This window comes from Schistocerca gregaria, chromosome 7, assembly GCF_023897955.1.
Source record: "Schistocerca gregaria isolate iqSchGreg1 chromosome 7, iqSchGreg1.2, whole genome shotgun sequence".
Classification (NCBI taxonomy): domain Eukaryota; kingdom Metazoa; phylum Arthropoda; class Insecta; order Orthoptera; family Acrididae; genus Schistocerca; species Schistocerca gregaria.
In genome coordinates this window covers 536,608,312-536,634,431 of record NC_064926.1, presented here as the reverse complement: position 1 = coordinate 536,634,431, position 26,120 = coordinate 536,608,312, and the positions used below count along the sequence as shown (strand labels likewise).

Sequence of the window (26,120 nt, the reverse complement as noted above, 5' to 3'; positions counted from 1 at the left end):
TATATACAGTGATGTGATGTGTATTAGTGTGTGTGTATGTCTATGAGTAATGGTGAAACATGCAGCCAGTCTAGTTAAGGTACTATTACATGGTAGTAGATTGCAAAATCCAGTTAATCTCACAGTTTATTAGTTGTGACATTCAGCATAAAGTCTTTTGATACAAATTTCTGCACTAGTGCATCCGGTGCAAGCCTCTACATTTCTGTACAACTGCTGCAACATACAGCAATTGGATCTGATTATTGTAGTCAAGCCTCGGTCTCCCTCTACAGTTTTTACTTCACATACTTCCTAGCAATTTTAACTTGACGATTCCGTGATGTGTCTAGATGTGTCCTATCAACTAATCCCACCTTTTAATCAAGTTGTGCCATAAATTCCTTTTCTCACGGGTTCTATTCAGTACCGCTTCATAAACTGTACTATCTTCCCATCTAATCTTCAGCAGCACATCTCAAAAGATTCTATTCTTTTCTTGAACGAACTGTATATTGTTTACATCTCACATCCGTACAAACCTACACTCCAGGCAAACAGTTTCAGGAAATATTTAAATTTATATCCAATGTCAACAATTTTTTCTGTTTCTTAAGCTGTTTTCTTACTATTGCCAGTATGCATTTTACATCCTCTATACTTCCGCCTTCTCAACTTCTTTTTCATGTCTGCAGCTCTTATAACTGTAGTCTGGTGTCTGTACAAGTTGTACATAACGATGTGTATTTGTGACTTAACCCTGCTACCTTCGGTGTATTCAGTTCCTTCTTACAGAACCCCCCCCCCCCCCCTTTCCTTCCACCATCTACGTATCCCTTCCTCCTTCCAGCCTTTCCTTCTTCCTTAGATCTGACTTGCCAACTGAACTCTTGATACTCATATACCTGCTCTTCTTTCCTCCAAAGTTTTTTTATCCTTTCAGATATAGGCGGTATTTATCGAGTCAAGCATCCATCTTTTTAGCCAATCTTACTTTGCCATTTTGCACTTTCTGTCATTCTCATTTTTAGACTCTTCATTCCCTTTTGCCTACTTTCTTTGCTGCGTTTTTTGTACTACTTTCTCGTTTCGTCATTTATATCATATACATCATGTGTTATCCATGGATTTCTACTGTATATTATCTTTTGCCTATATGATTCCCTGCTGTCTCCAATATTTCATGCCTTAAAGCTACTCACGCGTTGTCTGTTGTATTCCGCTCGACTGTTTGAGTCTAACGTTGCCTAATGCCCCCTCTGAAACTTTCAACAAACTCTGTTTCTCTCAATTTATCTGGGTGCCATCTCCTTAATTTCGTATCTTATTGGAATGATGTCAGTTTATCTGCAGTTCATAATCAATAAATCATGAGCGGAGTCCACATGTCCGCCTTCGAACGTTTTGCAGTTTAAAATCTAGCTGCAAAACCTGGCGTACTATTATATAAAACTCTGACACCTTCTGGTGTCTCCATATCTATTCTGGGTAAGCGTGATCCTTAAACGAAACATTAGCAATGATTAAATTAAGTTCTGTGTAGCATTCCACCAGGCAGCTTCCTGTTTCATTCCTATACTATTAACTTTATCGTGTCAACAATACACTTGCAGAGTTTTTAAATGTATGCCAACTGAATAAAAAGCAGTGTAATGTCTTTGTAGCAACCTGCATCTGTGTACAAAAAATGGAAATATTAAAAGTTGTTATGTGACCCTAACAAGTTGTTCTGGAGCGATTGTTTTTCTAAATGTTGTCGACTACATACCTATATAAGAACAAACATTAATGTTAATTCATAAAATCTGTTGATGGTAAAATAAGAAAACATTAATAACGAAATATGTGAAAGGACAAATCATGAAGAAAATTTTAAAAAAATAGGCATATCTTGACCCAACTTCTTTATATTTCACAGTGCAGTTAATCACATGCACTGCTGTACTTCCAGCAGTCATTAACGTACAATGTACGGAGAACATGGACGAATTGAAAAGCACTTCAGCAGCATGTTCCAACTCACCGTTCTGAGCCATACTGGTTTGCTTCCCTCCTTCTGAGATGCCAGCTGTTAAGTGCATTTCATTGGTTCCCCGCCTATGGCTGTGTTCTGTCATTGGCTGCCACCAGCGTCTGTCACTTCGATGGCAACGCCAACTGCGCGTGCTGCCTCGACTCCATGGAAAAAGCCATACAATGAAGGCTTTCACGACCGGATGGTACTGTTGTTGATAATTTTTCCGGATTATAAGGCCGTGGTCCATGGAATTCTTCTAGTCCTAACGTTTCGTCCAGTACTACGTTGGACGTCTTCAGAGGCATGGCTGGTCCTGCTGAGTCCTGCCGACTGACGATTCGGGCGTCGGAGAGCGGCCTAAATACCGAGGAGAGTGGGCGTGGCCTAGCTTGCACATCGTAGCAGAGACAAAACTAGTCAAAGATAAAATCTAACTAGGTTGGTTAGGTTAGGTTAGTGTTGTTTAACGTCCCGTCGACAACGAGGTCATTAGAGACGGAGCACAAGCTAGGGTTAGGGAAGGATGGGGAAGGAAATCGGCCGTGCCCTTTCAAAGGAACCATCCCGGCATTTGCCTGAAACGATTTAGGGAAATCACGGAAAACCTAAATCAGGATGGCCGGAGACGGGATTGAACCGTCGTCCTCCCGAATGCGAGTCCAGTGTGCTAACCACTGCGCCACCTCGCTCTGTACAATCTAACTATCGATAATATTCCGTCATAGATAAAAATCACTTACCGATTCTGTAACGCCACTGTCCATATCTCGCTTAATTTCAAGGGCTCTTCTTTTCTATTAAAATTATCTTCATATTTATAAATTTCAATAGCCACTCTATATAGTCGTGGTAGCACTTAAAACTGTAGTTTCAGAAAACTTAACTACATGGTCACCTGACTGAAGTGCATGTTCCGCAAAGGCCGATTTATCTATTTTTCCCAGTCGGCAAAGACTTTTATGCTCCTTTATCTATTCACACTTCTTTTCGTACTACCAATATAGACCTTGCCACAAGTACACGGAATTTTATACACACCGCTAGATGGTAATGGTTGCCTTCTATATTTAACAGAACGAAGTACTTGTACTATTTTTCTGGTAGGTTTGAATATTGGTTTCACTTTGTTTCAGCAAAATTTTGCCGATTCGATCTGTCACCTTACTAATGAAAGGTAAAGACACCCTGTTCTTCCATTGCTGTGTACCATCCTTGTCATTTGGCCTGCTTTAATTATGTCTTAAAACTCTATTAATTTCTTTGTTTGAGTACCCATTCTTTTCGGATACCTGCTTCAGATGATTCAGTTCCGTAACAGGAAAAAAAGCCGACGTGCTGCAACTGCGGCGTCGCGCACGTTGCCTGCTACAGAGGCTGTTCGGCCTTTAAAAGGGGCCGAAACCAACGGAGCGGAGGGACTCCTCCTTCTCGTAAGGTGCACCCGTCCACCAGCTTTGCTGCCGCCACCAAGGGCGGACCATCAGCCACCACCACCCGACGTTCGGAACAGGTGGCGGGCGATACGCAACAACCGATCGCGCCGTCCACGGCTTCGCCCGGGGATGAGGCAATTCCCGCGCCCACGCATAGCGCTCGGGTTGCCGCCCCGCGCAGGCGTCGCCGCCGCGCGGGCCGGGCCACCCCTGCCGCTGCACATAGGACTGCCGATGACACTCTGCCACAGCAGAGGACGGCACCTCGTGCTGCGGCGCAACCGCGACCAGCGGCCGATGCTCCGCGGCAGTCGTCTACTACGGAGCGGCTGCAACCGGCCGCCCCAGTGGCTGAGGCCTCCCCAGCGGCCAACGCCGCCCCCTCGGCCACCGATGCAGCCGAGCTCCGTTCGCTCTTGCGGTCGTTGAGCCAGCTGCTCGAGCAGCTACCGGTGCTCGTCACCGCGGTCACGTCGGCGCTTCAGGCCGGCGTTGCAACTCCGCCGCGTCATGGATAATCGCCACATCCATGGCGTCACCGTTTGCACCATCAACGCAAACAGTTTGGTCCCCCAGCAAAGGGAATTCAGGGAGTTCTTGCGCGACGAGGCAATTGACATCTGCCTCGTGTGCGAGACCTTCCTGAAGCCGGGAACACATGTCAAGGTGGCCAACTATCGGTGCTACCACACCGACAGGTTGACGCACGGCGGCGGGACGGCTATTTATATCAAGGCGTCCCTCAAGCACCATGACGTTCAGCTTCCGCCCCTCGCTGCAGTGGAGGCCACTGGGGTGGCTGTCACCACGACGGCAGGGGTCATCACCTTCGTTGCGGCCTACAGGCCGCCGAGGGGACTGCTTCAGGAGGCTGACGACGACGCCCTGCTGGCTCTGCGCGGGAAAGTCTTCATTGCGGGTGACTTGAATGCCAAGCACACGCAGTGGAACTCCCGCGTTACCAATGCCAACGGCCGCCGACTCCTTCGCGCCACACAGCGGCATGGCTCGATAGTACTGGGGCCTTACGATAACACCGTCTTCCCCCATCGCGGCCGGTCAGATGTGCTCGACATCGCCGTTCTCAAAGGTGTTGGGCACTTCACCTCAGCCACCGTTAGATGTGCCATGTCGTCCGATCACCTCCCGGTGGTCTTCGACATGGACGTCGTCGGTGCATCTCTGCCGTCCGACCGCCGCAACTTCCGTGGCATCGACGAGGCGCGCTTCCGTGACGTGGTCCTTGACCGCCTCGAGGGCGCGCCAGATCCAGCTGTGCATGGGGCTGAAGAAGCGTTAGCCTTCTTCACGCGGCACACACTAGCTGCAGCGGAGGCGGACACCCCCAGGCCCAAGACGCCGACTCCCGCCGCATATCCTGGAGGCGATAACGAACAAGAATTGCGTCTTCCGGGAGTGGCAGCTCACACGGCAGCCAGAGACGAAGCGCCGCCTCAACAGGGCGCGACGCGAGATTCGGGCCGCCATCGATGAACATCCGAATCGGGACTGGGCGGGCTTGGTGGCCACCCTAACTACGACGGATGGTAGAGCTTGGCGGACCTCCAAGCTTTTCCTTCGTCGTCGCCAACGAGTCCCGCCTCTCCATACGGGCGCGGACGTTGTCTGCGAGCCAGATGCTAAAGCCAGCATCCTCGCGGACACGTTCGCGGAAAATTTTCGTCCCGTTGATGGTGTGATCGATCCCGATCATGTTCGTCTGGTGGAGGATCGCCTGCCGGTCTTCCTCGCTGCAAGGGAGGAAGACGATTCGATCGAGGAGATCACACACGAGGAAGTGGAACTGCAGCTCCGTCGCCTCAACACGAGGAAGGCGGGTGGCACGGATGGTGTCACCAACCACCTGTTAAGGATGATACCGCCGGAGGTACACCAATCGCTGGCGGACATCTTTAACAGCATCCTCCGCACTGGGACCTCCCCTTCCGCATGGAAACATGCTGAAGTGGTTGCCATCCCCAAGAGCGGCAAGGATCCGCGTCAGGCAGCGCACGGTTGTACGTGCAGCGGCTGCTGCGCATCGTGACAGAGCAGCAACTCCTTCCCGAGGAGCAGTTTGGTTTCCGGCGGGGCCACTCTACCACGCAGCAGCTGTTGCGCCTCGTGGAGCAGGCGATGCGAGCGCTGGAGACGCGGGAGTACTTGGGGGCGGTGCTTCTCGACGTCTCCAAAGCATTCGACTGCGTGTGGCACGACGGCCTCGTGTACAAACTTTTTGTGCACGGGGTACCGACGTCGCACGTGGTCCTGCTGCGCTCGTATCTCTCGGGGGCACGTTCCACGTCCGAGCTGATGGGGGCACTTCTACCGACCGGCAGATTCGAGCGGGAGTGCCGCAGGGGTCGGTCCTCGGTCCCCTGCTGTACTCCCTGTACACCGCCGACGCCCCGCGGGTGGCACGTGTGGAGTTGGCACTTTATGCTAACGACACGGCGTTGTTCGCCCGCAGCATGAACGCGGCTGAGATGCGCCGCCGCCTTCAGCTCGGATGTGACGTCCTGGGTGCCTGGTCCACGAAATGGCGCCTTAAGTTCAACGCTGCGAAGAGCCAGGCTGTCATCTTTAACAGAAGGAGGCTGCCACCGGACCTACCGCCGGTCACGATCATGGGGGGCCCCATTCCATGGTTGCGGACCGGCAAATATCTCGGGGTGACATTGGACAGACACCTGACGTGGCTGCCACACATCCGCGACGTCAGAGGGCGGGCAGTGGGGCGCCTTCGTGCGCTTTACCCATTCCTCAATCCCTCATCGACGCTTCCTCCACGCCACGGCCTCACCATGTATCTGTCCCTCGTCCGACCGGTACTGGAATATGCGGCCGTGGTGTGGGGTAACGCGGCAGCGACGCACATTGCGACGCTTCAACGCGTGCAAAATAGGGCGCTGCGACTTGCGCTCCACAAGCCGCCTCGCTACCCAGCAAGGCTGCTCCATGAGGAAGCGGGCATCCCTTTCCTACGGGATCGCTTCCGGCAAATTGCAAGAGTGTTCTACAGCGATGCAGAACACTCTGCCAGTCGCCTGATTCGTGGTCTGGGCCGACAGGTTCACCACAGGCCAACGACTCGCTGGCCAGACCTACTGCGAGAGTAATTTCTCTCGCAGCCCGATGTCGGAAAACAATATGGCGTCGCAATGATTGACGCCTAGTGAGGATAGCTCACTCCGTTAGGACAAACCGCACCCTGAAGATGTCACTGCAGGAACAGCAGCCCCGCTGCTTAACCTGCCCCTACACCTGGCATATGTAGCCAGCGTTTTACAGCGAGCGAGCCAGTCGGCAGGACTCAGAAGGACCAGCCATGCCTCTGAAGGTGCTGCTGCTGCGAAAAGCATTCTTTATGCTAATTACTTCGTACTCCAGAAATGAAATGTAACAAAGAAGAACTGAGTGACCCAATCCAGACGTTAGAAAAATTGTCTTTTTGATGCTCACTACTCGCTGTATCATAAGGCAACATGATAGTCATTTATTTACGAATAAATAGGCTTATAACTTTAGAAGTGTGATCCTAGATTTATATACGTGGTACTTAATAGACGAAACATGACGCCTGATGATTTCATTGCATCTTTTGCTTCATTTCAGCATGCCAGGAAGAAAAAGCTGGTAATAGTTGGCGAGAAACTTCGATCATAAAATGTATAAGCAAATGGTTTAATTATTATTACTGTCTAGGAGAAATGGCTTCTCAGATTACTGTATCACTTGAGCGGGTTTATTATGTATCATCGACAGCAGTTTGTCAAGAGCCACGTCCATCCTCACTAAATTCAACGTTCCTGCGAGCTTCTGGGTCTCACCTCCTTCATTAATAGGGAATATACACCATCTGATCAATAGTATCGGGACACCTGGCTGAAAATGGCTTACTAGTTCGTGCTTTCCTCCATAGGTAGGGCTGAAATTCATACGGTGTTTGCCCACTCCTGGCCTTGATGACAGCTTTCACTCTCGCAGGCGTACGTTCAATGAGGTAATAGGATTCTTACGGAATGGTAGGCCATCCTTCACTGAGTGCTGCACTGAGGAGAGGTGTCGATGTCGGTCGGTGAGGCCTGGTACGAAGTCGCCTTCCAAAACATCCCAAAGGTGTTCTGTAGGGTTCAAGTCAGGATTCTGCGCAGGCCAGTCCATTACAAGGATGTTACTGTCGTGTAACCACTCCGCCATAGGCTGTGCATTACGAACAGTTGCTCAATCGTGTTGAAAGATGCAGTTGCCATCCCCGAATTGGTCTTCAACAGTGGGAAGCAAGAAAGTGCTTAAATTATCGATGTAGGCCTATGCTGTGGTAGCGCCACGCAATACAACAAGGCGTGCAAGCACCCTCCATTGAAATCACGACCACACCATAACACCACAGCCTCTGAATTTTACTCTTGGCACCACACACGCTGGCTGATGACCTTCACCAGGCATTCGCCATATCCACAACATGTCATCGGATCGCTACATTGTGTACCGTGATTCGTCACTCCACACAACCTTTTTCCATTGTTCAGTGGTACATTGTTTACGCTCCTTACACCAAGCGAGGCGTCGTTCGGCATTTTCCGGCGTAATGTGTGGCTTTTTGGCAGCCGCTCGACCTCTAAGTTTTCTCACCTCCCGCCTAACTGTCATAGTACTTGCAGTGGATCCTGATGCAGTTTGCAATTCCTGTGTAATGGTGTGAATAGATATCTGCCTGTAATACATTACGACCCTCTTCAACTGTCGGCGGTCTCTGTCAATCAACAGACGAGGTCAGCCTGTACGCTTTTGTGCTGTACGTGTCCCAACACGTTTCCACTTCACTGTCACATCTGAAAAAGTGGACCTAGGGATGTTTAGGAGTGTGGAAATATCGCGTACAGACGTACACCTAACCACGTTAGAAGTCCGTGAGTTCCGCGGAGCGCCACATTCAGCTCTCTCACGGTGTCTAATGACTTCTGAGGTCGCTGATATGGAGTACCTGGCTGTAGGTGGCAGTACAATGCACCTAACATGAAAAACGTATGTTGCTGGGGGTGTCCGGATGCTTGTGATCACATAGTGTATGTACCAGCATTCGTCCCTTATTCCCAACTACATCCGTTTTTCGTGGGCATCCATCCGACCACTCTCTCCCACGAGTAATACCAAATATGAAATTAATTTGACGACCTTGTCAAGGTACGTGGTAGAGGCTAGAGAATAGCAGAACATACTAGTATTTAAGATGAGGAACAAAGACATCTGACAAAGTTGCTGCTTTTCTCCTAGTATGTGAATGCTTCACAGAAGCTGCCTGTCATGGATGTTTGTTTGTTAATTGCGAGCTAGTTGGCATTCGATAACGACCCAATTGTATTCCATCGGGTCCAGATCAGGCGAATTTGGTTGCCAAGACTTACCGTATGTACACTATCACACTCCTCAAACCAGTCTTGCACGATTCTGGCCCTTCTGTACGCTTGGCAGCCGCTCTCCTTCGTACATTAGAGGCAATCATTATTGATAACAAGGATGGGATGGAGACACTTCTCCGTTATAAGACGTTAGGTCCTATGCAACAGAATTATCATTTTCTGCGTAAGAACCGGTGCCTGCATAATACCGTATATAGATGAAATTGGATGTATTATTAAAAACAGTCACAGATAAAATTTTGTTACTGGCATTATCAGGCATCTTGTATTTAGTATTGCGACAACAGCCGTCCTCTCTAATGTAGTAAGTACGCGTCATTTGCTTCTTATCTCCCTGCCTTATTCCTCCAGCAAATCTTTTACAATTTTTGTTGCTGTAACGAAGAATAACTTTGCCTCCAAAACCCGATAGGTAACTAGAAAACACTCTATCTGTAGACGTTCCCATCCACAACGATCTTTCTGCTGTTTTGATGGGGTTCTGCTTTCTCACATACGCTTCCTGTTTTATTGTTTTCACCTACAATGCAACGCCATTCTGTATCTGTCAGTTGCTACGGAGGAAATTTTTGCATATAGCCAAGTGCGTACATAGATCCATATTTCCTAGATATGCTTCAGATTTAACAGCAACACTTACACTTTTTTAGTAATACAGAAACGATTTGGATAAGGTACGAGATCATATGCAGAAGTTGCTGTTCAATGACGGTTGAAAGCGATGTGGAAATGCTTTAGAACGGGGCTTAGCCTGTTGTGGTTTTTTAAGCGTTGTAATGTGGTTGCGAAATATTATTCGTGACTGATAACATCCGCATACAGTTGAAATTTATTTTCCAATAAAATGAGAGCACAGCAGGGGTGCATCTTCAGGTGCATCTGAAATATTACAATTAAATTTGACGACTACACTTATTCTCCAACTTTAGGAAAATCTATAGAACAGTCTAAAGAGGATACTACGGTACGTACAGAATATCAATACGAGTCAACTAGAACGGGTTAATATAATGATTCTCCAGTACATGGCATGTAAGCACAAACTTCATCTCAGATGTTCCAAGCCACGCAGAAAGTCACTCACAGAACGGGTCTATATAAAACACAGTAGATACCCATATATAAAAGTGCGTAACTGCACCGAATGATATCAAAATTTAAACTAATAATGACCGAATAATCCGTTAAAATATAATCTTACTACAAACTCCGTTGCTTTCTTGCAGTTTGACAGTACGTATAATCATCACATTTATTTGTTATTTGGCAGATAGAAAGAAAATGGAACTGTTGCCCTGAAATCTAGTTGTGCTCTCCTTTTACTGGAAAACAAAATTTAATACAACTAACTGTATGTGGATGTTGTACACGACGTAATCAAAAGTATCCGGACACCCCAAAAACATACGTTTCTCATATTAGGCGCATTGTGCTGCCACCTACCGCCAGGTACTCCAAATCAGCGACCTCAGTAGCCATTAGACATCGTGAGAGAGCAGAATGGGACGCACCGCAGAACTCACGGACTTCGAACGTGGTCAGGTGATTGGGTGCCACTTGTGTCATACGTCTGTACGCGAGATTTCCCACTCATAAACATCCCTAGGTCCACTTTTTCCGATGCGATAGTGAAGTGGAAACGTGAAGGGACACGTACAGAACAAAAGCTTACAGACCGACCTCGTCTGTTGACTGACAGAGACCGCTGACAGTTGAAGAGGGTCGTAATGTGTAATAGGCAGACATCTATCCAGACCACCACACAGGATCCACTGTAAGTACTATGACAGTTAGGTGTGACGTGAGAAAACTTGGATTTCATGGTCGATCGGCTGCTCATAAGCCACACATCACGGCAGTAAATGCCAAACGACGCCTCGCTTGGTGTAAAGAGCGTAAACATTGGACGATCGAACAGTGGAAAAACGTTGTGTGGAATGACTAATCACGGTACACAGTGTGGAAATCCGATGGCATGATGTGGGTATGGCGAATGTCCGGTGTACGTCATCTGCCAACGTGTGTAGTGTCAACAGTAAAATTCGGAGGCGGTGGTGTTATGGTGTGGTCGTGCTTTTCATGGAGGGGGGCTCGCACTCCTTGTTTTTTGCGCGGCACTCTCACAGCACAGGCCTACATTGATGTTTTAAGCTGCTTCTTGCTTCCCACTGTTGAAGAGCAATTCGGGTATGGTGATTTCACCTTTGAACACGATCTAACTCCTGTTCATAATGCACGGCCTGTGGCGGAATGGTTACACGACAATAACATCCCTGTGATGGACTGGCCTGCACAGAGTCCTGACCTGAATCCTATAGAATACCTTTGGGATGTTTTGGAACGCCGACTTCGTGCCAGGCCTCACCGACCGACATAGATACCTCTCCTCAGTACAGTACTCCGTGATGATAGGGCTGCCATTCCTCAACAAACCTGGTTGAATGTATGCCTGGGAGAGTGGAAGCTGTCATTTAGGCTAACGGTGGACCAAACTATATTGAATTCCAGCTTTAGCGATGGAGGACACCACGAACGTGTAAGTCATTTTCAGCCAGGTGTACTGATACTTTTGATCGAATAGTGTAGATGTCCTATCAAGAGATATGTTTGCTATTGGATGCCTTTACTGGTGAAAGTCTAATTAAGGCAAATATAAACTTTTGTTGTTTTTGTGAGAATGGGGTTTGCCTTTTACTTAAAGGCGACAAAATATTAGCGTCGGATGACGAGATCGGTCTAGGAGCAGAAGAGTAAGTGTTGTGTCATGAAACTGGGACTTATCTGTATCATTTATTTATTTCTTTACAGAAGAAAATGGTTACAAATAAGAAAGATTGACCGTACCCAAGACAGTTTTTCCTTCTGCATTTCATGGTCAACGAAAACGGGGCACTTAATACAATACTGGCCATTAAAATTGCTACACCACGAAGATTAGCTTTTCAGAGCATTCACACGAGGTTGACGACGGTGGCGACACCTACAACGTGCTGATACGAGGAAAGTTTCCAACCGATTTCTCACACACAAACAGCAGTTGACCGGCGTTGCCTGGTGAAACGTCGTTGTGATGCCTGGTATAAGGAGCAGAAATGCGTACCATCACGTTTCCGCCTTTGATAAAGGTCGGATTGTAGCCTATCGCGATTCCGTTTTATCGTATCGCGACATTGCTGCTCGCGTTGGTCGAGGTCCAATGACTGATAGAAGAATATGGAATCGGTGGGTTCAGGAGGGTAATACGGAACACCGTGATGGATCCCAATGGACTCGTATCACTAGCAGTCGAGATGACAAGCATCTTATCCGCATGGCTGTAACGGATCGTGCAGCCACGTCTCGATCCCTGACTCAACAGATGGGGACGTTTGCAAGACAACAACCATCTGCACGAACAGTTCGACGACGTTTGCAGCAGCATGGACTATCAAGTGGGAGACCACAGACAGGAGCGCCTGTGATGGGTGTTCTCAACGACGAACCTGTGTGCATGAATGGCAAAGCGTAATTTTTTCGGATGAATCCAGGTTCTGTTTACAGCATCATGATGGTTGCATCCGTGTTTGGCGACATCGCGGTGAACGCACGTTGGAAGCGTGTGTTTGACATCGCCATACTGTCGTATCACCCGGCGTGATGGTATAAGGTGTCATTGGTTACACGTCTCGGTCACCTCTTTTTGGCATTGACGGAACTTTGAACATTGGACGCTACATTTCAGATGTGTTACGACCCGTGGTTCTACCCTTCATTCGATCCCTGCGAAACCCGACATTTCTGCAGGATAGTGCCCGACCGCATGTTGCAGGTCCTGTACGGGCGTTTCTGGGTACAGAAAATGTTGGACCGCTGCCCTGGCCAGCACATTCTCCAGGTCTCTCACCAACTGCATAGATCTCGTCAATGGTGGCCGATCAACTGGCTCGTCACAATACGACAGTCACTACTCATGTTCGTGTTGAAGCTGCATGGGCAGCTGTACCTGTAGACGCCATCCAAGCTCTATTTGACTCAATGACCAGGCGTATCAAGGCCGTTTTTAGGGCCAGAGGTGGCTTTTCTGGGTTCTGATTTCTCACGATCTATGTACCCAAATTGCGTGAAAATGTAATCACATGTCAGTTCTAGTATAATATATACTCCTGGAAATGGAAAAAAGAACACATTGACACCTGTGTGTCAGACCCAGCATACTTGCTCCGGACACTGCAAGAGGGCTGTACAAGCAATGATCACACACACGGCACAGCGGACACACCAGGAACCACGGTGTTGGCCGTCAAATGGCGCTAGCTGCGCAGCATTTGTGCACCGCCGCCGTCAGTGTCAGCCAGTTTGCCGTGGCATACGGAGCTCCATCGCAGTCTTTAACACTGGTAGCATGCCGCGACAGCGTGGACGTGAACCGTATGTGGAGTTGATGGACTTTGAGCGAGGGCGTATAGTGGGCATGCGGGAGGCCTGGTGGACGTACCGCCGAATTGCTCAACACGTGGGGCGTGAGGTCTCCACAGTACATCGATGTTGTCGCCAGTGGTCGGCGGAAGGTGCACGTGCCCGTCGACCTGGGACCGGACCGCAGCGACGCACGGATGCACGCCAAGACTGTAGGATCCTACACAGTGCCGTAGGGGACCGCACCGCCACTTCCCAGCAAATTAGGGACACTGTTGCTCCTGGGGTATCGGCGAGGACCATTCGCAACCGTCTCCATGAAGCTGGGCTACGGTCCCGCACACCGTTAGGTTGTCTTCCGCTCACGCTCTAACATCGTGCAGCCCGCCTCCAGTGGTGTCGCGACAGGCGTGAATGGAGGGACGAATGGAGACGTGTCTTCTTCAGCGATGAGAGTCGCTTCTGCCTTGGTGCCAATGATGGTCGTATGCGTGTTTGGCGCCGTGCAGGTGAGCGCCACAATCAGGACTGCATACGACCGAGGCACACAGGGCCAACACCCGGCATCATGGTGTGGGGAGCGATCTCCTACACTGGCCGTACACCTCTGGTGATCGTCGAGGGGACACTGAATAGTGCACGGTACATCCAAACCGTCATCGAACCCATCCTAGACCGGCAAGGGAACTTGCTGTTCCAACAGGACAATGCACGTCCGCATGTATCGCGTGCCACCCAACGTGCTCTAGAAGGTGTAAGTCAACTACCCTGGCCAGCAAGATCTCCAGATCTGTCCCCCATTGAGCATGTTTGGGACTGGATGAAGCGTCGTCTCACGCGGTCTGCACGTCCAGCACGAACGCTGGTCCAACTGAGGCGCCAGGTGGAAATGGCATGGCAAGCCGTTCCACAGGACTACATCCAGCATCTATACGATCGTCTCCATGGCAGAATAGCAGCCTGCATTGCTGCGAAAGGTGGATATACACTGTACTAGTGCCGACATTGTGCATGCTCTGTTGCCTGTGTCTATGTGCCTGTGGTTCTGTCAGTGTGATCATGTGATGTATCTGACCCCAGGAATGTGTCAATAAAGTTTCCCCTTCCTGGGACAATGAATTCACGGTGTTCTTATTTCAATTTCCAGGAGTGTATTTGTGCAATGAATAGCCGTTTATCATCTGCATTTCTTCTTGGTGTAGCAATTTTAATGGCCAGTAGTGTAATATCATTTTTAAGCCACGTAGGTCCTAAAAGTGGTATAGAATCTGTGTTTTATTGGTAAATCATAGAAATACACGTCTGTTCGTAAATCTAAGGATGAAAGACACCCCAAAAATGTTAGGCTTCCTGTACCAAGCTGTATTTTATATACAAGAAGTTCATCAATGAATGAGTTAATCACATGTGCTAACGATCAGTAAGTTCATCATTTGTGCAGTCATGACATTAGCAATTTATGTACGAATATTTTATTAATATTAACACTTTCTGTGCCACTTTTCTTCGAGTTTTTTGCAGCTCTGCAGGCCGTTTCTCGCAACCTCGTATCTACGCCTCTCAATCGTTGTATAAACTTTCTTTCATGTTTTCTCGTTGTCTATGATCTTCAACTTTTTGTTTTTTTGTTTTTTTGTGCTACATAGGATGTACCACTTTTCCTATTGTGTGGACGCTGCCAACATAGTACTCTTTTGGGCCACCGTTCATGCCCTAACCTCATCACATGCTCCCCGTTTTCACGTCTGCACAACGATGTACGTGGGAGTTTTCATTCGCTTCCTGATTTCTTTATTTGAGATTGTCTCTCGTCTTGAAACTCTGCTTCTTAAAAAATTAATATGGATGGCTTGAAGACTTTTTCAGTTGCGGTTTTGCCGGATTCCGCAACGTGTACACAAATGCTTCGTATTCTTGGTTAATACAGCATTTTTTGTCTTCTTTTTAATTTTATGTGATGTAATTCAGCTGATTAATTCGTTCTTTAGCTTGTGTTGTCCTCTGAATTATTTCTTGTTTACTGGAACCCTGGTCTGACTTTATAAAAAAGCCAGATTTTACACTTTTGAAATTCCTCTATGGCTTTTCCATCTATGATAAATGTCACGCTGTTAAGTTCCTGCGGCATTTCTATGTCGTGAACTTTAAATCATAGTCACCTGAGGCCAATATTATCTTATCATTGGAGAATAATTAATTTGAGGTCTGAGAAAGTGTAGCCTGCTTGTAAGCAGTATAAGAGCTCTAACCTCAGTTCATGAACTGCACATACTATCTTTGTACTGACATTGAAATTCTTCAAATTCCTATTTGTGTCGTCCAGGAAGGCCAAGACTGTAACCCATTTGTGATCACTACATGATTTTCGTAATTCCCGTTTTATTTACGCAAACAGAGCGTCTTCTTTCCAAACCGTAAATAAGATGTCTACAACTTAGCCTCCAGCAAGCCGTCATCTCCCAGGACGTTGACCTTCCACCTAATGCAGCACGCCTTTAAACTGGAGGGCAGTATCACCGCCGTGTCGTAGAAGATCCTCAGAGGGCACCAGGATTTCCATGGCGTAATTAGGTGTTTGTCTGCCCGGCATACGAGCTGAGACCGTTGCGAGCGCTCCCGTCTCTGGGGCAGAGCTGAAACACACTGGTTCAGTGTATCCAACCTCTGACATACTCATCGAAAGTTTCTCTCAGGGAGAGGAGCAATGAGAATCGACAGAAGTGTGGATTGAATGCTACATAGGGGAACTTGGAGTAAAGAGGCCACTCTAAGGGAAACTGAATTTTCGCCGAACGATGGTGAACTTTGCCGCTTATGCATTTTGAATGTAGATATTAGAAGGTATCACATCAGATATTTTTAAGCGGAAAATCATATGATATATAGGAACAATAGGAAGTTTTCTGAGGACTTACAGATTGGTCGGTTGGTTGATTTGAGGGAAGGGGCCAAACATCGAGGTCATCGGTACCATCGGGTTATGGAAGGATAGGGAAGGAAGTCAGCCGTACCCTTTCAAAGGAACCATCCGGGCATTTGCCTGAAACGATTTAGAAAAATGACAAAAAACCTAAGTCAGAATGGCCGGGTGCGGGTTCGAACCGTCGTCTTCCCGAATGCGAATCCAGTGTGCTAACAGACTTACAGAGGGACCACTTTGCCCTGTCTAAGGAAGGATGGTGACGGCGGCAGTGCCGCTGCCGTCGTATTGGGATCTGATCCCGAACATATTTGTTAGACATCCTGAAACAACGTCAAGCGGATGCAGCAGACCAGTTTCAAACGAATTTTTGTATTCGGACAAATACAAGAAAACGGAGACGGTTTTGAATAATGGCAATTAACTAATTCAAAATTGTCAGAAACTGAAAGAATGGTGGATAATAGCTTTGTATATAAAATGGTTTACAAGTCATTCTGATCTAGAGGGTGTTCTTATTAACATTTGAAAAACTCCAAAACGATTTAGATGAAAACGAGAAAAGCAATTTAATACAGGACACATGGTGCCACAGATGTCTAGAAATATCCCGAAAGTGGGTGACAAATGTTGGACATGTGACGTCACCAGATCACGTACCTCGCCGCACGTGCAGCGGTGGAACCTATCGGTCCATCGTGCCTCAAAATCCTGAGCAGGCATTTCTGTTATCGAGTCTAATTCAAAGAAATATTTCCCTATTCCTTTCGTGGGGCCTATCTCTTATCAGATCCAACGCATTCTCCGAAAGAAATACGATTGCAACATTGCTTTTTCTACTAATAACAATTTGAGAAAAAACTTCATTCATAATTTACATTCTATCCGTTCCCCTTCAGAGAATTCTGGTGTCTACAAAATTGTCTGCGATACTTGCTCCTCCTGCTATATAGGACAAACAGGACGTGCCTTCACTACCAGATATAAAGAACACTTTCTAAGAAAAAATGGCACTAGCCTCCAGAATTAGTATTTCGCCGACCAGCTTCTAATTACAGGTCATTCACCTAACATTTTGCACACAGAAAAGAAAGGGCGTAGAGCACATATTCTAGAAGAATTAGAGATTTTCAAGCATTTTGCTCGAAATGATAGCCTCATCCTTAACTAACTGTTACAGCTACGTGACAAAAATTTTTTCAACGGTATAAAGCCGTTACTCGATATTTGACTTAGGGTCTCCTTGTATAGGTTGCCGAAATGTTCTTTTCCTTCTAGGTTGTCCTATGTTTTTCAATTATTAAATGTTTCTTGGCTGCATTTCACGTCAATATTGCTTTCTACAAGTTGTCACTCAGTCCTATCTACATGTACATAATTATGTTTTCATGTTTTAACTTACTGTTATAAGCTTCGATGTAGACAAAATGTTATGTTGCATGCTACTATCGAAATAACATTGCTTTCCATTATGTATCAAATACTGTTTATTTATAATCTTTTTGCCAATATTTCAGTGTGAAGTAGCCTACTTGTATCTACGGCTACTAGACGGCTCGTTCGTTGCAGTCCCGTGTTCACCTGGCCGCGTTTGTTAACGCGGGCTCCTCAGTCCGCTTTGCAACCTGCACCACGCAAGTAACGAGCAGCCCTTAGTGGCTCGCCATCACAGTTTCTCTTATCTTAAATATCTTTGTGACTAATGCCCTTTTGGCATATTTCTTATTTTGTAAATGACATATAAGTACTGTCAGTCTTTTATGATGATTCGCGCGGTTCTTTGCGCGCAGTCCGGAACCGTGCGACTGCTACGGTCGCAGGTTCGAATCCTTCTTCGGGTATGGATGTGTGTGATGTCCTTAGGTTAGTTAGGTTTAAGTAGTTCTAAGTTCTAGGGGACATGACCACAGCAGTTGAGTCCCATAGTGCTCAGAGCCATTTGAACCATTTTTTACGATGATTCCGTCCTTATGTCCTATCATACGTTTTTAGTCATTTTTCTGTGACCATATTATAGAATATAGACCATTCTTTGTTTTAAATTCTGAAGAAGACACTCCTAGCAGTGTTGCAACCAGGTTAATTTATTAAAAATAGTGACCGAGGGCGGTTTTTCTTTCAGTTGTAACTATTCACGGTCTCAGAACGTGCAGCCATGTACAAAATCTCCCTCTGTAATATACCGAATGAAGAACTAGAAGAAGATTTTGAGGCTCAGTTGACAATGAGTATTAAAGGGGGTGTGGTATTTTCTTGACTTGTCACACAGTACAGCTCGTTAATTTCACTAGGACACTAAACAAAATGATGGAAGTTCTCGAGGAGTTGTTATATCTCATCCCACTGAAGGACACAACAACATTTCAAGACAAGTTGCATGTATTTGGAGCGGTTATGGAGAAGTTTTTATGCCGTGGGAATTACTAACTTCCGTAAAAACAGCCGGTGCTTCATCTACGACTGCCGAAATCAGCGGCATAAAAGGACACGTCCAGAGAAGATTGAAGAACCTTGATCTCCTGGTTATCCCTTATTGCCTGACTCATCAACAACATTTGTGTTCCAAAAGCGTAAAACTGAATAATCTAGGGAGCTTGTTTGTGAAAATCACTAATTCTGTTCGAGCAAAAGGATTCAATCATCGCTTGCTCGAAGCGTTTCTGGACGATGCCGGTTGTATCACTGTGAGGATTTCTCGCTCATTCGTGCTAAAGTTCTGGACCGCTTTATGGCCCAGCGCCAAGAAAAATCGTCATTCACGGAACTGAAAGCAGAAAGTGATTGTGAACTGTCGGATGACGGATGGATTTGTGATTTAGCCTTTGTAACTGATGTGATAAGGTATCTTCGCCATTTGTTTGTATCAGGGGAAGGCTATTCTCACCATTTGTGCGGATAAAATAAAGGCATTTACGATGATACTGTCGCTCTGAGAAAGGCAGCTGGAGACTAGAAACGTCTCTTACTTTCGGAAACTGTCAGCATTAAGAAACGTTGCCATTGTTGCAGATTTTGGAGAGTATACGTATCTTTTAAGAAACTTGCGCAATGAATTTGAGAGAATATTCAGTGATATTTCGCGCTTGGAAACAAGTTCAGGAAATTTTGCTTGTCCGTACTCTGTGGACGTCGATTCTACAAGCTATCCCTCTCAAATCGAAATCATAGACCTTCAGTGCGATTCAGATTTGAAGCAGAAAGATTATAAGTGACTTTTACAAACATTTGTCACATAAGCGTTACCCGAAACTTCATAGACATGCAGCACGGATGCTTAGTGTGTTTGGATCAACGTACAATTGTGACCAGTTACTTTCCTTAACAAAACGGGGTAAAGGAGGACTGAGACCCTTCATATGAGATTATCGTCTGAAATGGGCTTCAAACTCACCTGTGCTAAATCAGTCATTCGCAGCACTGAAGGTCTTGTGCAAAGCAAGTATTTAGTGCGTGTTTACATTCATTTTTTCCTTCTTTATTTACTGGCAATGTTTTCTTGAATTCTAAAATCTGTTTGGCATTTGTAATAGGCGTCTTGATTAAATGTTCGACATGTTTAATTGGACTGCGGTTCCTTTTTACGGTTTCCTTGTATGCATATCCCTAATTGCTCACCAGAGTGTTCATTTACTTGCTTAGAAACAATTTTATATGCTGTCTTCTATTTACGACACCACAGTTTTTCGCAAAAGGACAATACGTCAGCTTTGCGCAGCGCCGTCTGGCTTTCGCTTTTACGAGAACAGCAGTGTGCTCCGCGCAGCCGACTCCAAGGATCGGACTCACGCTGCTCCATGGAGCGGTACCTTGAACGGCCCTTCCCTGCAGGAATATTAAGGGACTGCTTCATTTCTGATCGTGTTCAGCACTTCTGTTTCCTCGAAGATTAGAGCTTGTTTATAATATGCTATCCCCCGCTTGGAACAGATGACGTTCAAGAAAGCGCGTGAACCACAAAACACAAGCAACCTTAGTCGCTCATAATAGACTCATTACCTCTGAATACAGAGCATATCTTCCACCATTAATCCTAAACGGCACAGAAATAACGTTTTCTTCTGCTGCAAATTACTTGGCAGTAATTCTGGACCTTCACTTAGACTGGACTGAACGCAAAACTGTAAGAATGTGTTAGCGTCACTTCACTCACTAAAGAAATATAAAAAAATGTTTCCTTTCGAGCTTTAAAAGAACCTTTTATAATCACTTATATTCGCTATACTCGACTATGGCGATGCTATTCTCCAAGGACTTCCATACGAAAGCTCACACAGGTCGGAACTGGCGATGAATGCTTGTGCATGATACATTTGTAACATTCGTTTTTTCACCAACTCCGACATGGTCGCGTATACAAACAGTGATCCAGTTACTGTCAAATGTTTTTTATTTCAGTCTTTAATGACAATATGAATTCTTTAGACGATGACCGGTTTCAGTCCGTAATGACCATCCTCAGATCCTTTTACACCATGTCCTAAAGTGATTAGGCCATAATGGCATCGTCAAAACATATAAATATAATCGGCATAGCATGACGATGCCATTATGGCCTAATCACTTTAGGACATGGTGCAAAAAGATCTGAGGATGTTCATTACGGACTGAAATCGGTCATAGTCTAAAGAATTCATATTGTCATCAAAGACGGAAATAAAAAACATTCGTTTTTTCGGCTATAAGACTGCTGCTACAAACAATTATCAAGGCTACGTGCCAATAAGTGTAGAGACTATTATACCCTGTGATTGCTCTAACGTCTTCTCAATCACTGCACTGTCTCTTATTTATCGTCAACATTTGCACTACAGCGCGGCAGGAACACCCGTTTTCAACAGGGTAAAACCCTCTCTGTATCAGCACAAAACACTGCCATATTCTCTAAAACATTCCCTGTATCAGGAACCCGACTCGGTATCAATGTTCCACAAAATATTAGGGAAACCAAATGTTGCTGAAGCTTCAGTAGGCAACTAATGGTCCACCTTCTATCACGATGGCCATCTATCCCACACTCAGAGCACTCATATCCGCAGCCAAGTCTCCCATTTCGCAAATTTCCTCTGCCCTCTGCCCCTCTGCACTACAACTCGCCTCCCCCCCCCCCCCCCCCCCGCGCTCTTTTCAGCATTTCAATCTTCTCCTTCATCTACGTTATTTTCATTTTTGGTAACTCTAATCATGAACTAAAAAATGGTTCAAAGGGCTCTGAGCACTATGGGACTTAACATCTGAGGTCATCAGTCCCCTAGATCTTAGAACTATTTAAACCGAAAGAACCTAACGACATCACACACATCCATATCCAAGGCAGGATTCGAACCTCCGACCGTAGCAGCAGCGCGGTTCCGGACTGAAGCGCTTAGAACGGGCCACCACTGCCGGCTCTAATCATAAACTCAAATATATTAAAATAACTTATATAATTCCTTATGCCACTCACTATTATTGTTATTATGATTATCGTTGTTATTATTGTTATTATTAGTGTCAACTATTGCTAGTATTACTATTATCATTGTTAATATTATTATGACTCTTATTACTGCGATTTTTTTAAAGTCTTTGTTACGTGTTGTTCCTGGTCAGATGTAAGAGAGGCCCTTAAGGCTCCAATCTGGTCACGTTGAGTTGTTGTTGTTGTAGTCTTCAATCCTGAGACTGGTTTGATGCAGCTCTCCATGCTACTCTATCCTGTGCAAGCGTCATCTCCCAGTACCTACTGCAGCCTACATCCTTCTGAATCTGCTTAGTGTATTCATCTCTTGGGCTCCCTCTACGATTTTTACCCTCCACACTCCCCTCCGATGCTAAATTTGTGATCCCCTGATGTCTCAGAACATGTCCTACCACCCGGCCCCTTCTTCTAGTCAAGTTGTGCCACAAACTCCTCTTCTCCCAAATTCTCTTCAATACCTCCTCATTAGTTATGTGATCTACCCATCTAATCTTCAGCATTCTTCTGTAGCACCACATTTCGAAAGCTTCTATTCTCTTCTTGTCTAAACTATTCACCGTCCATGTTTCACTTGCATACATGGATGCACTCCATACAAACACTTTCAGAAACGACTTCCTGACACTTAAATCTATACTCGATGTTAACAAATTTCTCTTCTTCAGAACCGCTTTCCTTGCATTGACAGTCTACATTTTATATCCTCTCTACTTCGATCATCATCAGTTATTTTGCTCCCCAAATAGCAAAACTTCTTTACTACTTTAAGTGTCTCATTTCCTAATCTAATTCCCTCAGCATCACCAGATTTAATTCGACTACATTGCATTAACCTCGTTTTGCTTTTGTTGAGTAAGCAATAAATAAATAAATACCACATCTGTGAAGTATAATAAAAACACAGTCTCAAAGGCGGGAAATTAAATTACCTATTTCTGTGCGGAAAGCAAGTGGTAGTGCTGTAGTTTACTACCTGTAGAAAAATCCTTATAGAGTAGTAGTTTTTGGAGACACATCGATGCAAATCCGTATACTCACAAAGGAAGAACGCGTAGGAGGCGGAGTGTATGATGAACTTGACGAAGGGTTTCTTCATGAAGAGGCCCATCTTGGAGTTGGGTGCGATCATGTAGATCATGCTGTAGACGGGGAACATGGATCCCAGCTTGGCCACCTCGAACAGCTGGCCCACCATGCTCTTCCGGCGGAAGCCGGGCAGCCCCTCGTACCAGATGGCGGCCAGCAGCTGCTGCACGTTCGGGTGCGCCACGAACTGAACAGACGGGCACACACGCACGGGTCATCAATCATACAAGCACAGCACTCTACACTAACATGAGAAAAACAATTATTATCTGAGGATTGCTGATCAGACGTGGAGCGAGACGGAGAGCTACGAGCCGATCTACATATGGCTTTCATTGATTTTGAGAAAGCACAGGACAGAGTCCCAAGGGACGAAATATGGAGAGAGCAGTGCGTGCCAGAGAAGTATGTTAGGTTAGTGAAGGAAATGTACAGAGGAGCAATGACGCAGGTGTGAAGTAGTGTGGGCATGACAAAGGAGTTTCCAGTAAAAGTAGGGTTGCGTCAAGGGTCTGCGCTTAGTCCCTACCTGTTTGACCTCATTGTGGATGTACTAGTGAAAATGTGAAGAAGGAAACGCCGTGGAACATGATGTTTGCAGATGATGTGGTTCTTTGTGAGCAGAGCATCGACAGACTTGAAGAAACGCTGGGGGATTGGAGGAAGACACTAGAAGAAAGAGGGATGAAAATTAGCAGGACAAAATCAGAATATTTAGCACTGAAGGATGTGCAGGTGTGGTCTTGCAAGATCCAGGATGATGAGCTGAAATCGGTCTGCAAATTTAAATACCTGGGTTCGTACATACAAAGGGATGGAGGGCTGGAAAGCGGGATACAACACGGTTGGAACAACTGGAGGAAAATGAGTGGAGGGTTTTGTGACAAGAAGGTGAACATTGGGTTGAAAGGAAAAGTGTACAAGTGGGTGGTAAGGCCTGCTATGATATACGGGGGACAGACATGGCCAATCGCAGTAGCCCAGGAAAGGAAGATGGAAGTGGCGGAAATGAGGTAGGTGTGTGGGGTAACAACGAAGGACAGGATTAGAAATGAATTTGTTCGAGGAGCTGAGAATGTGCGACCCATGTGGAAAAAGATAAGAGAGCAGACTAAGGTGGTACGGACACTTACAGAGAAAAGAGGAAGAGTACATCGGAAACAGAGTTGAAGATATAAAGATTGAAGGAGCGAGGAGAGGAAGACCGAAGATGAGGTTAAATAAGATATCCGGGGACCTAAGAGACAAAGAATGGAAGAATGAAGAGGCAATGGATAGAGAATTATGGAGGAGAAGGATGCAGAGGAGCAACGCCGACCCTACGTGACATGGGACAAGGCGACGATAAAGAAGAAGAAGAAGAAAATTGTTGGTCAGAATGAGGTTGGAGCAAAGACGGGGCTAGAAAGGAAATACTTCCTGATTTATTTATCCTGTGAAGATTCGGATCATTAGACCGTCTCTTAGGTCTAACCAAACATATTTTGCATTATATCGATTATGCCCTACATGTTATAAGACGTAGTAGGACTAATAAAGATAAGTTACAGGTTGATAGATCTGCTTGAGGCCCTTGTTAGAAACTGGCGTGGCAGGAGGAGCTGGAAGATGGAGAATAAGAGGGAGGTGGCAGAACAAAAGTAAAGAACAGGCGAAAAAGAAAGTTTGCGCGACAGACAGTAAAACGAAAAGAGAAACAAGCGCAACTGATAGAATAAGTGAACAAAGAATGGCCTCTTTGTTCGTATTTGATGGAAATGTTGTAAGACTGATAAAGGAAAATGCTTCAGGTTCTTGTGAAATGTAAAAGGAAATTGGATTGTCTGATAAGGGCAGTTTATTTCAATGGCATACAGCTGAAATGGAAAGAATGGACCTACACACCGATAACTCGATGATATGGATGCAGTTATCCAAACTCGGATTCACTGGGTCTGGCCGAATCGCACGTATTATTGCTCCAGAATCGTCGCACTCTGGTGACAGACACTTTTTGTCGTATTTTATTATCAACCGAACACAATTGCTATACAGGAGTCTAGCATTTATAGCTGAAATGGATCGGCAGCATCTTTATTATCATTTTTCAAGAATCAGTCATCCACTATAGGAAATGTATAAATGGACCAGACCCTACACTAATTTGAGGATGTAGCTTGCAGACAGTGCTCTTTCGGAAGACTTCTAACATCTACGCACCTTTTTGTTTTACACCGTGAGATATACCAGACATGTGCACAAAGTAAGTTCCGTTTGGTTATTTAAAACAAACGTGTACAGATACAAAAAAAATATTTATTGTAAAAAAGTGTACAACTATAAAGCTACTTTTCTACATAGCTTCCCGAAATTTTGTAGGCACTTGTCACAGTGTGGTACAAGTTATTGTATGCCTTCTCCATAGAAGGTTGCTGCCTGTGTATTCAACTATGTCGTAACATGTTCTTTCACTCGTCACCACCGTTAAAGTGTTGACCTCCAAGGACAGATTTTAGGTGTAAGAAAAGATGAAAGTCCTAGGAGTGAGGTCCGGGTTGCACAGAGGATGATCAAACGCGTCCCAGTGAAATTCTCGGAAGAGTTGTGTGGTCTTATTTGCCGTGAGAGGTCGGGCATTATCGTAGAAAAAAAACACCTTTTGGCAGTAATCCTCGGCACTTGTTCTAACCATGTGCATTGATTGTTTGGCCTCATAGTAAGACATCAATCAGCAAAATGCCTTTTATGTCCCAAAAAACGGTGCACATGACTTATCGAGGTGTCAAGGTGTGCTTAGGATAAATCTTCGTTGGGGATGAAGTGTGCCTCCATTCCATTAATTGCCGTTTTGTTTCAGGGCTGTCGTACAATACCCAATTTCATCCCCCGTGACTATCCGAGAAAGAAAACCATCGTCTTCTTCATTGTAGCGTGTCAAAAACTGAAGTGCACTGCCCAGCTGTTGTTTTTTGTGCTGTTCAGCAAGAATTTTGGGTGCCCAAGTGAGCAAAGTTACCGAAGTTTCAGATTTTCGATAAGAATTTCATGAGATTTGCGGAACTTCCATAACAAGGGCACTAAGTGTAAACTTAGGGTTGTGCTTAATCTTAATTGTGTGAACCAGTTCATCAGTAACTACAAACTGGCGTCCATTTCGTTCTTCATCCTGCACTTGATCACGTCCTTCATTGAACAGTCTACCTTCTAACCATTGAATCACTCATGGCATTTTGTCCACAAACTTTGCAGATTTGCCGATGAATTTCCAGTGGTTTATCTTTCTTTGCATTTAGAAAACGAACCACAGATCTGATTTCACACGTGGTGGCATTTTCAGTTACGGCTGACATTATGAAGAAGCATTATAAAGCACACGGCGGCAGCAGCGATCTAAAAATGGCATACATGTCTTCTCCTTGAGTCAGAGTAA

The 26,120-nt window shown here is 45.7% G+C and overlaps 1 protein-coding gene across 3 annotated transcripts in view; it reads right to left on the bottom strand.

Annotated features, from left to right (window-relative positions):
* LOC126282063 (transient receptor potential protein) overlaps positions 1-26,120 on the bottom strand; it is a 413,093-nt gene that overhangs the window by 138,873 nt on the left and 248,100 nt on the right. For all 3 annotated transcript variants that reach the window (XM_049981506.1, XM_049981508.1, XM_049981507.1), the window contains exon 9: positions 22,664-22,898. In XM_049981506.1, coding sequence (XP_049837463.1) covers positions 22,664-22,898 — 235 coding nt within the window. The remainder of the gene's footprint in view (positions 1-22,663; positions 22,899-26,120) is intronic.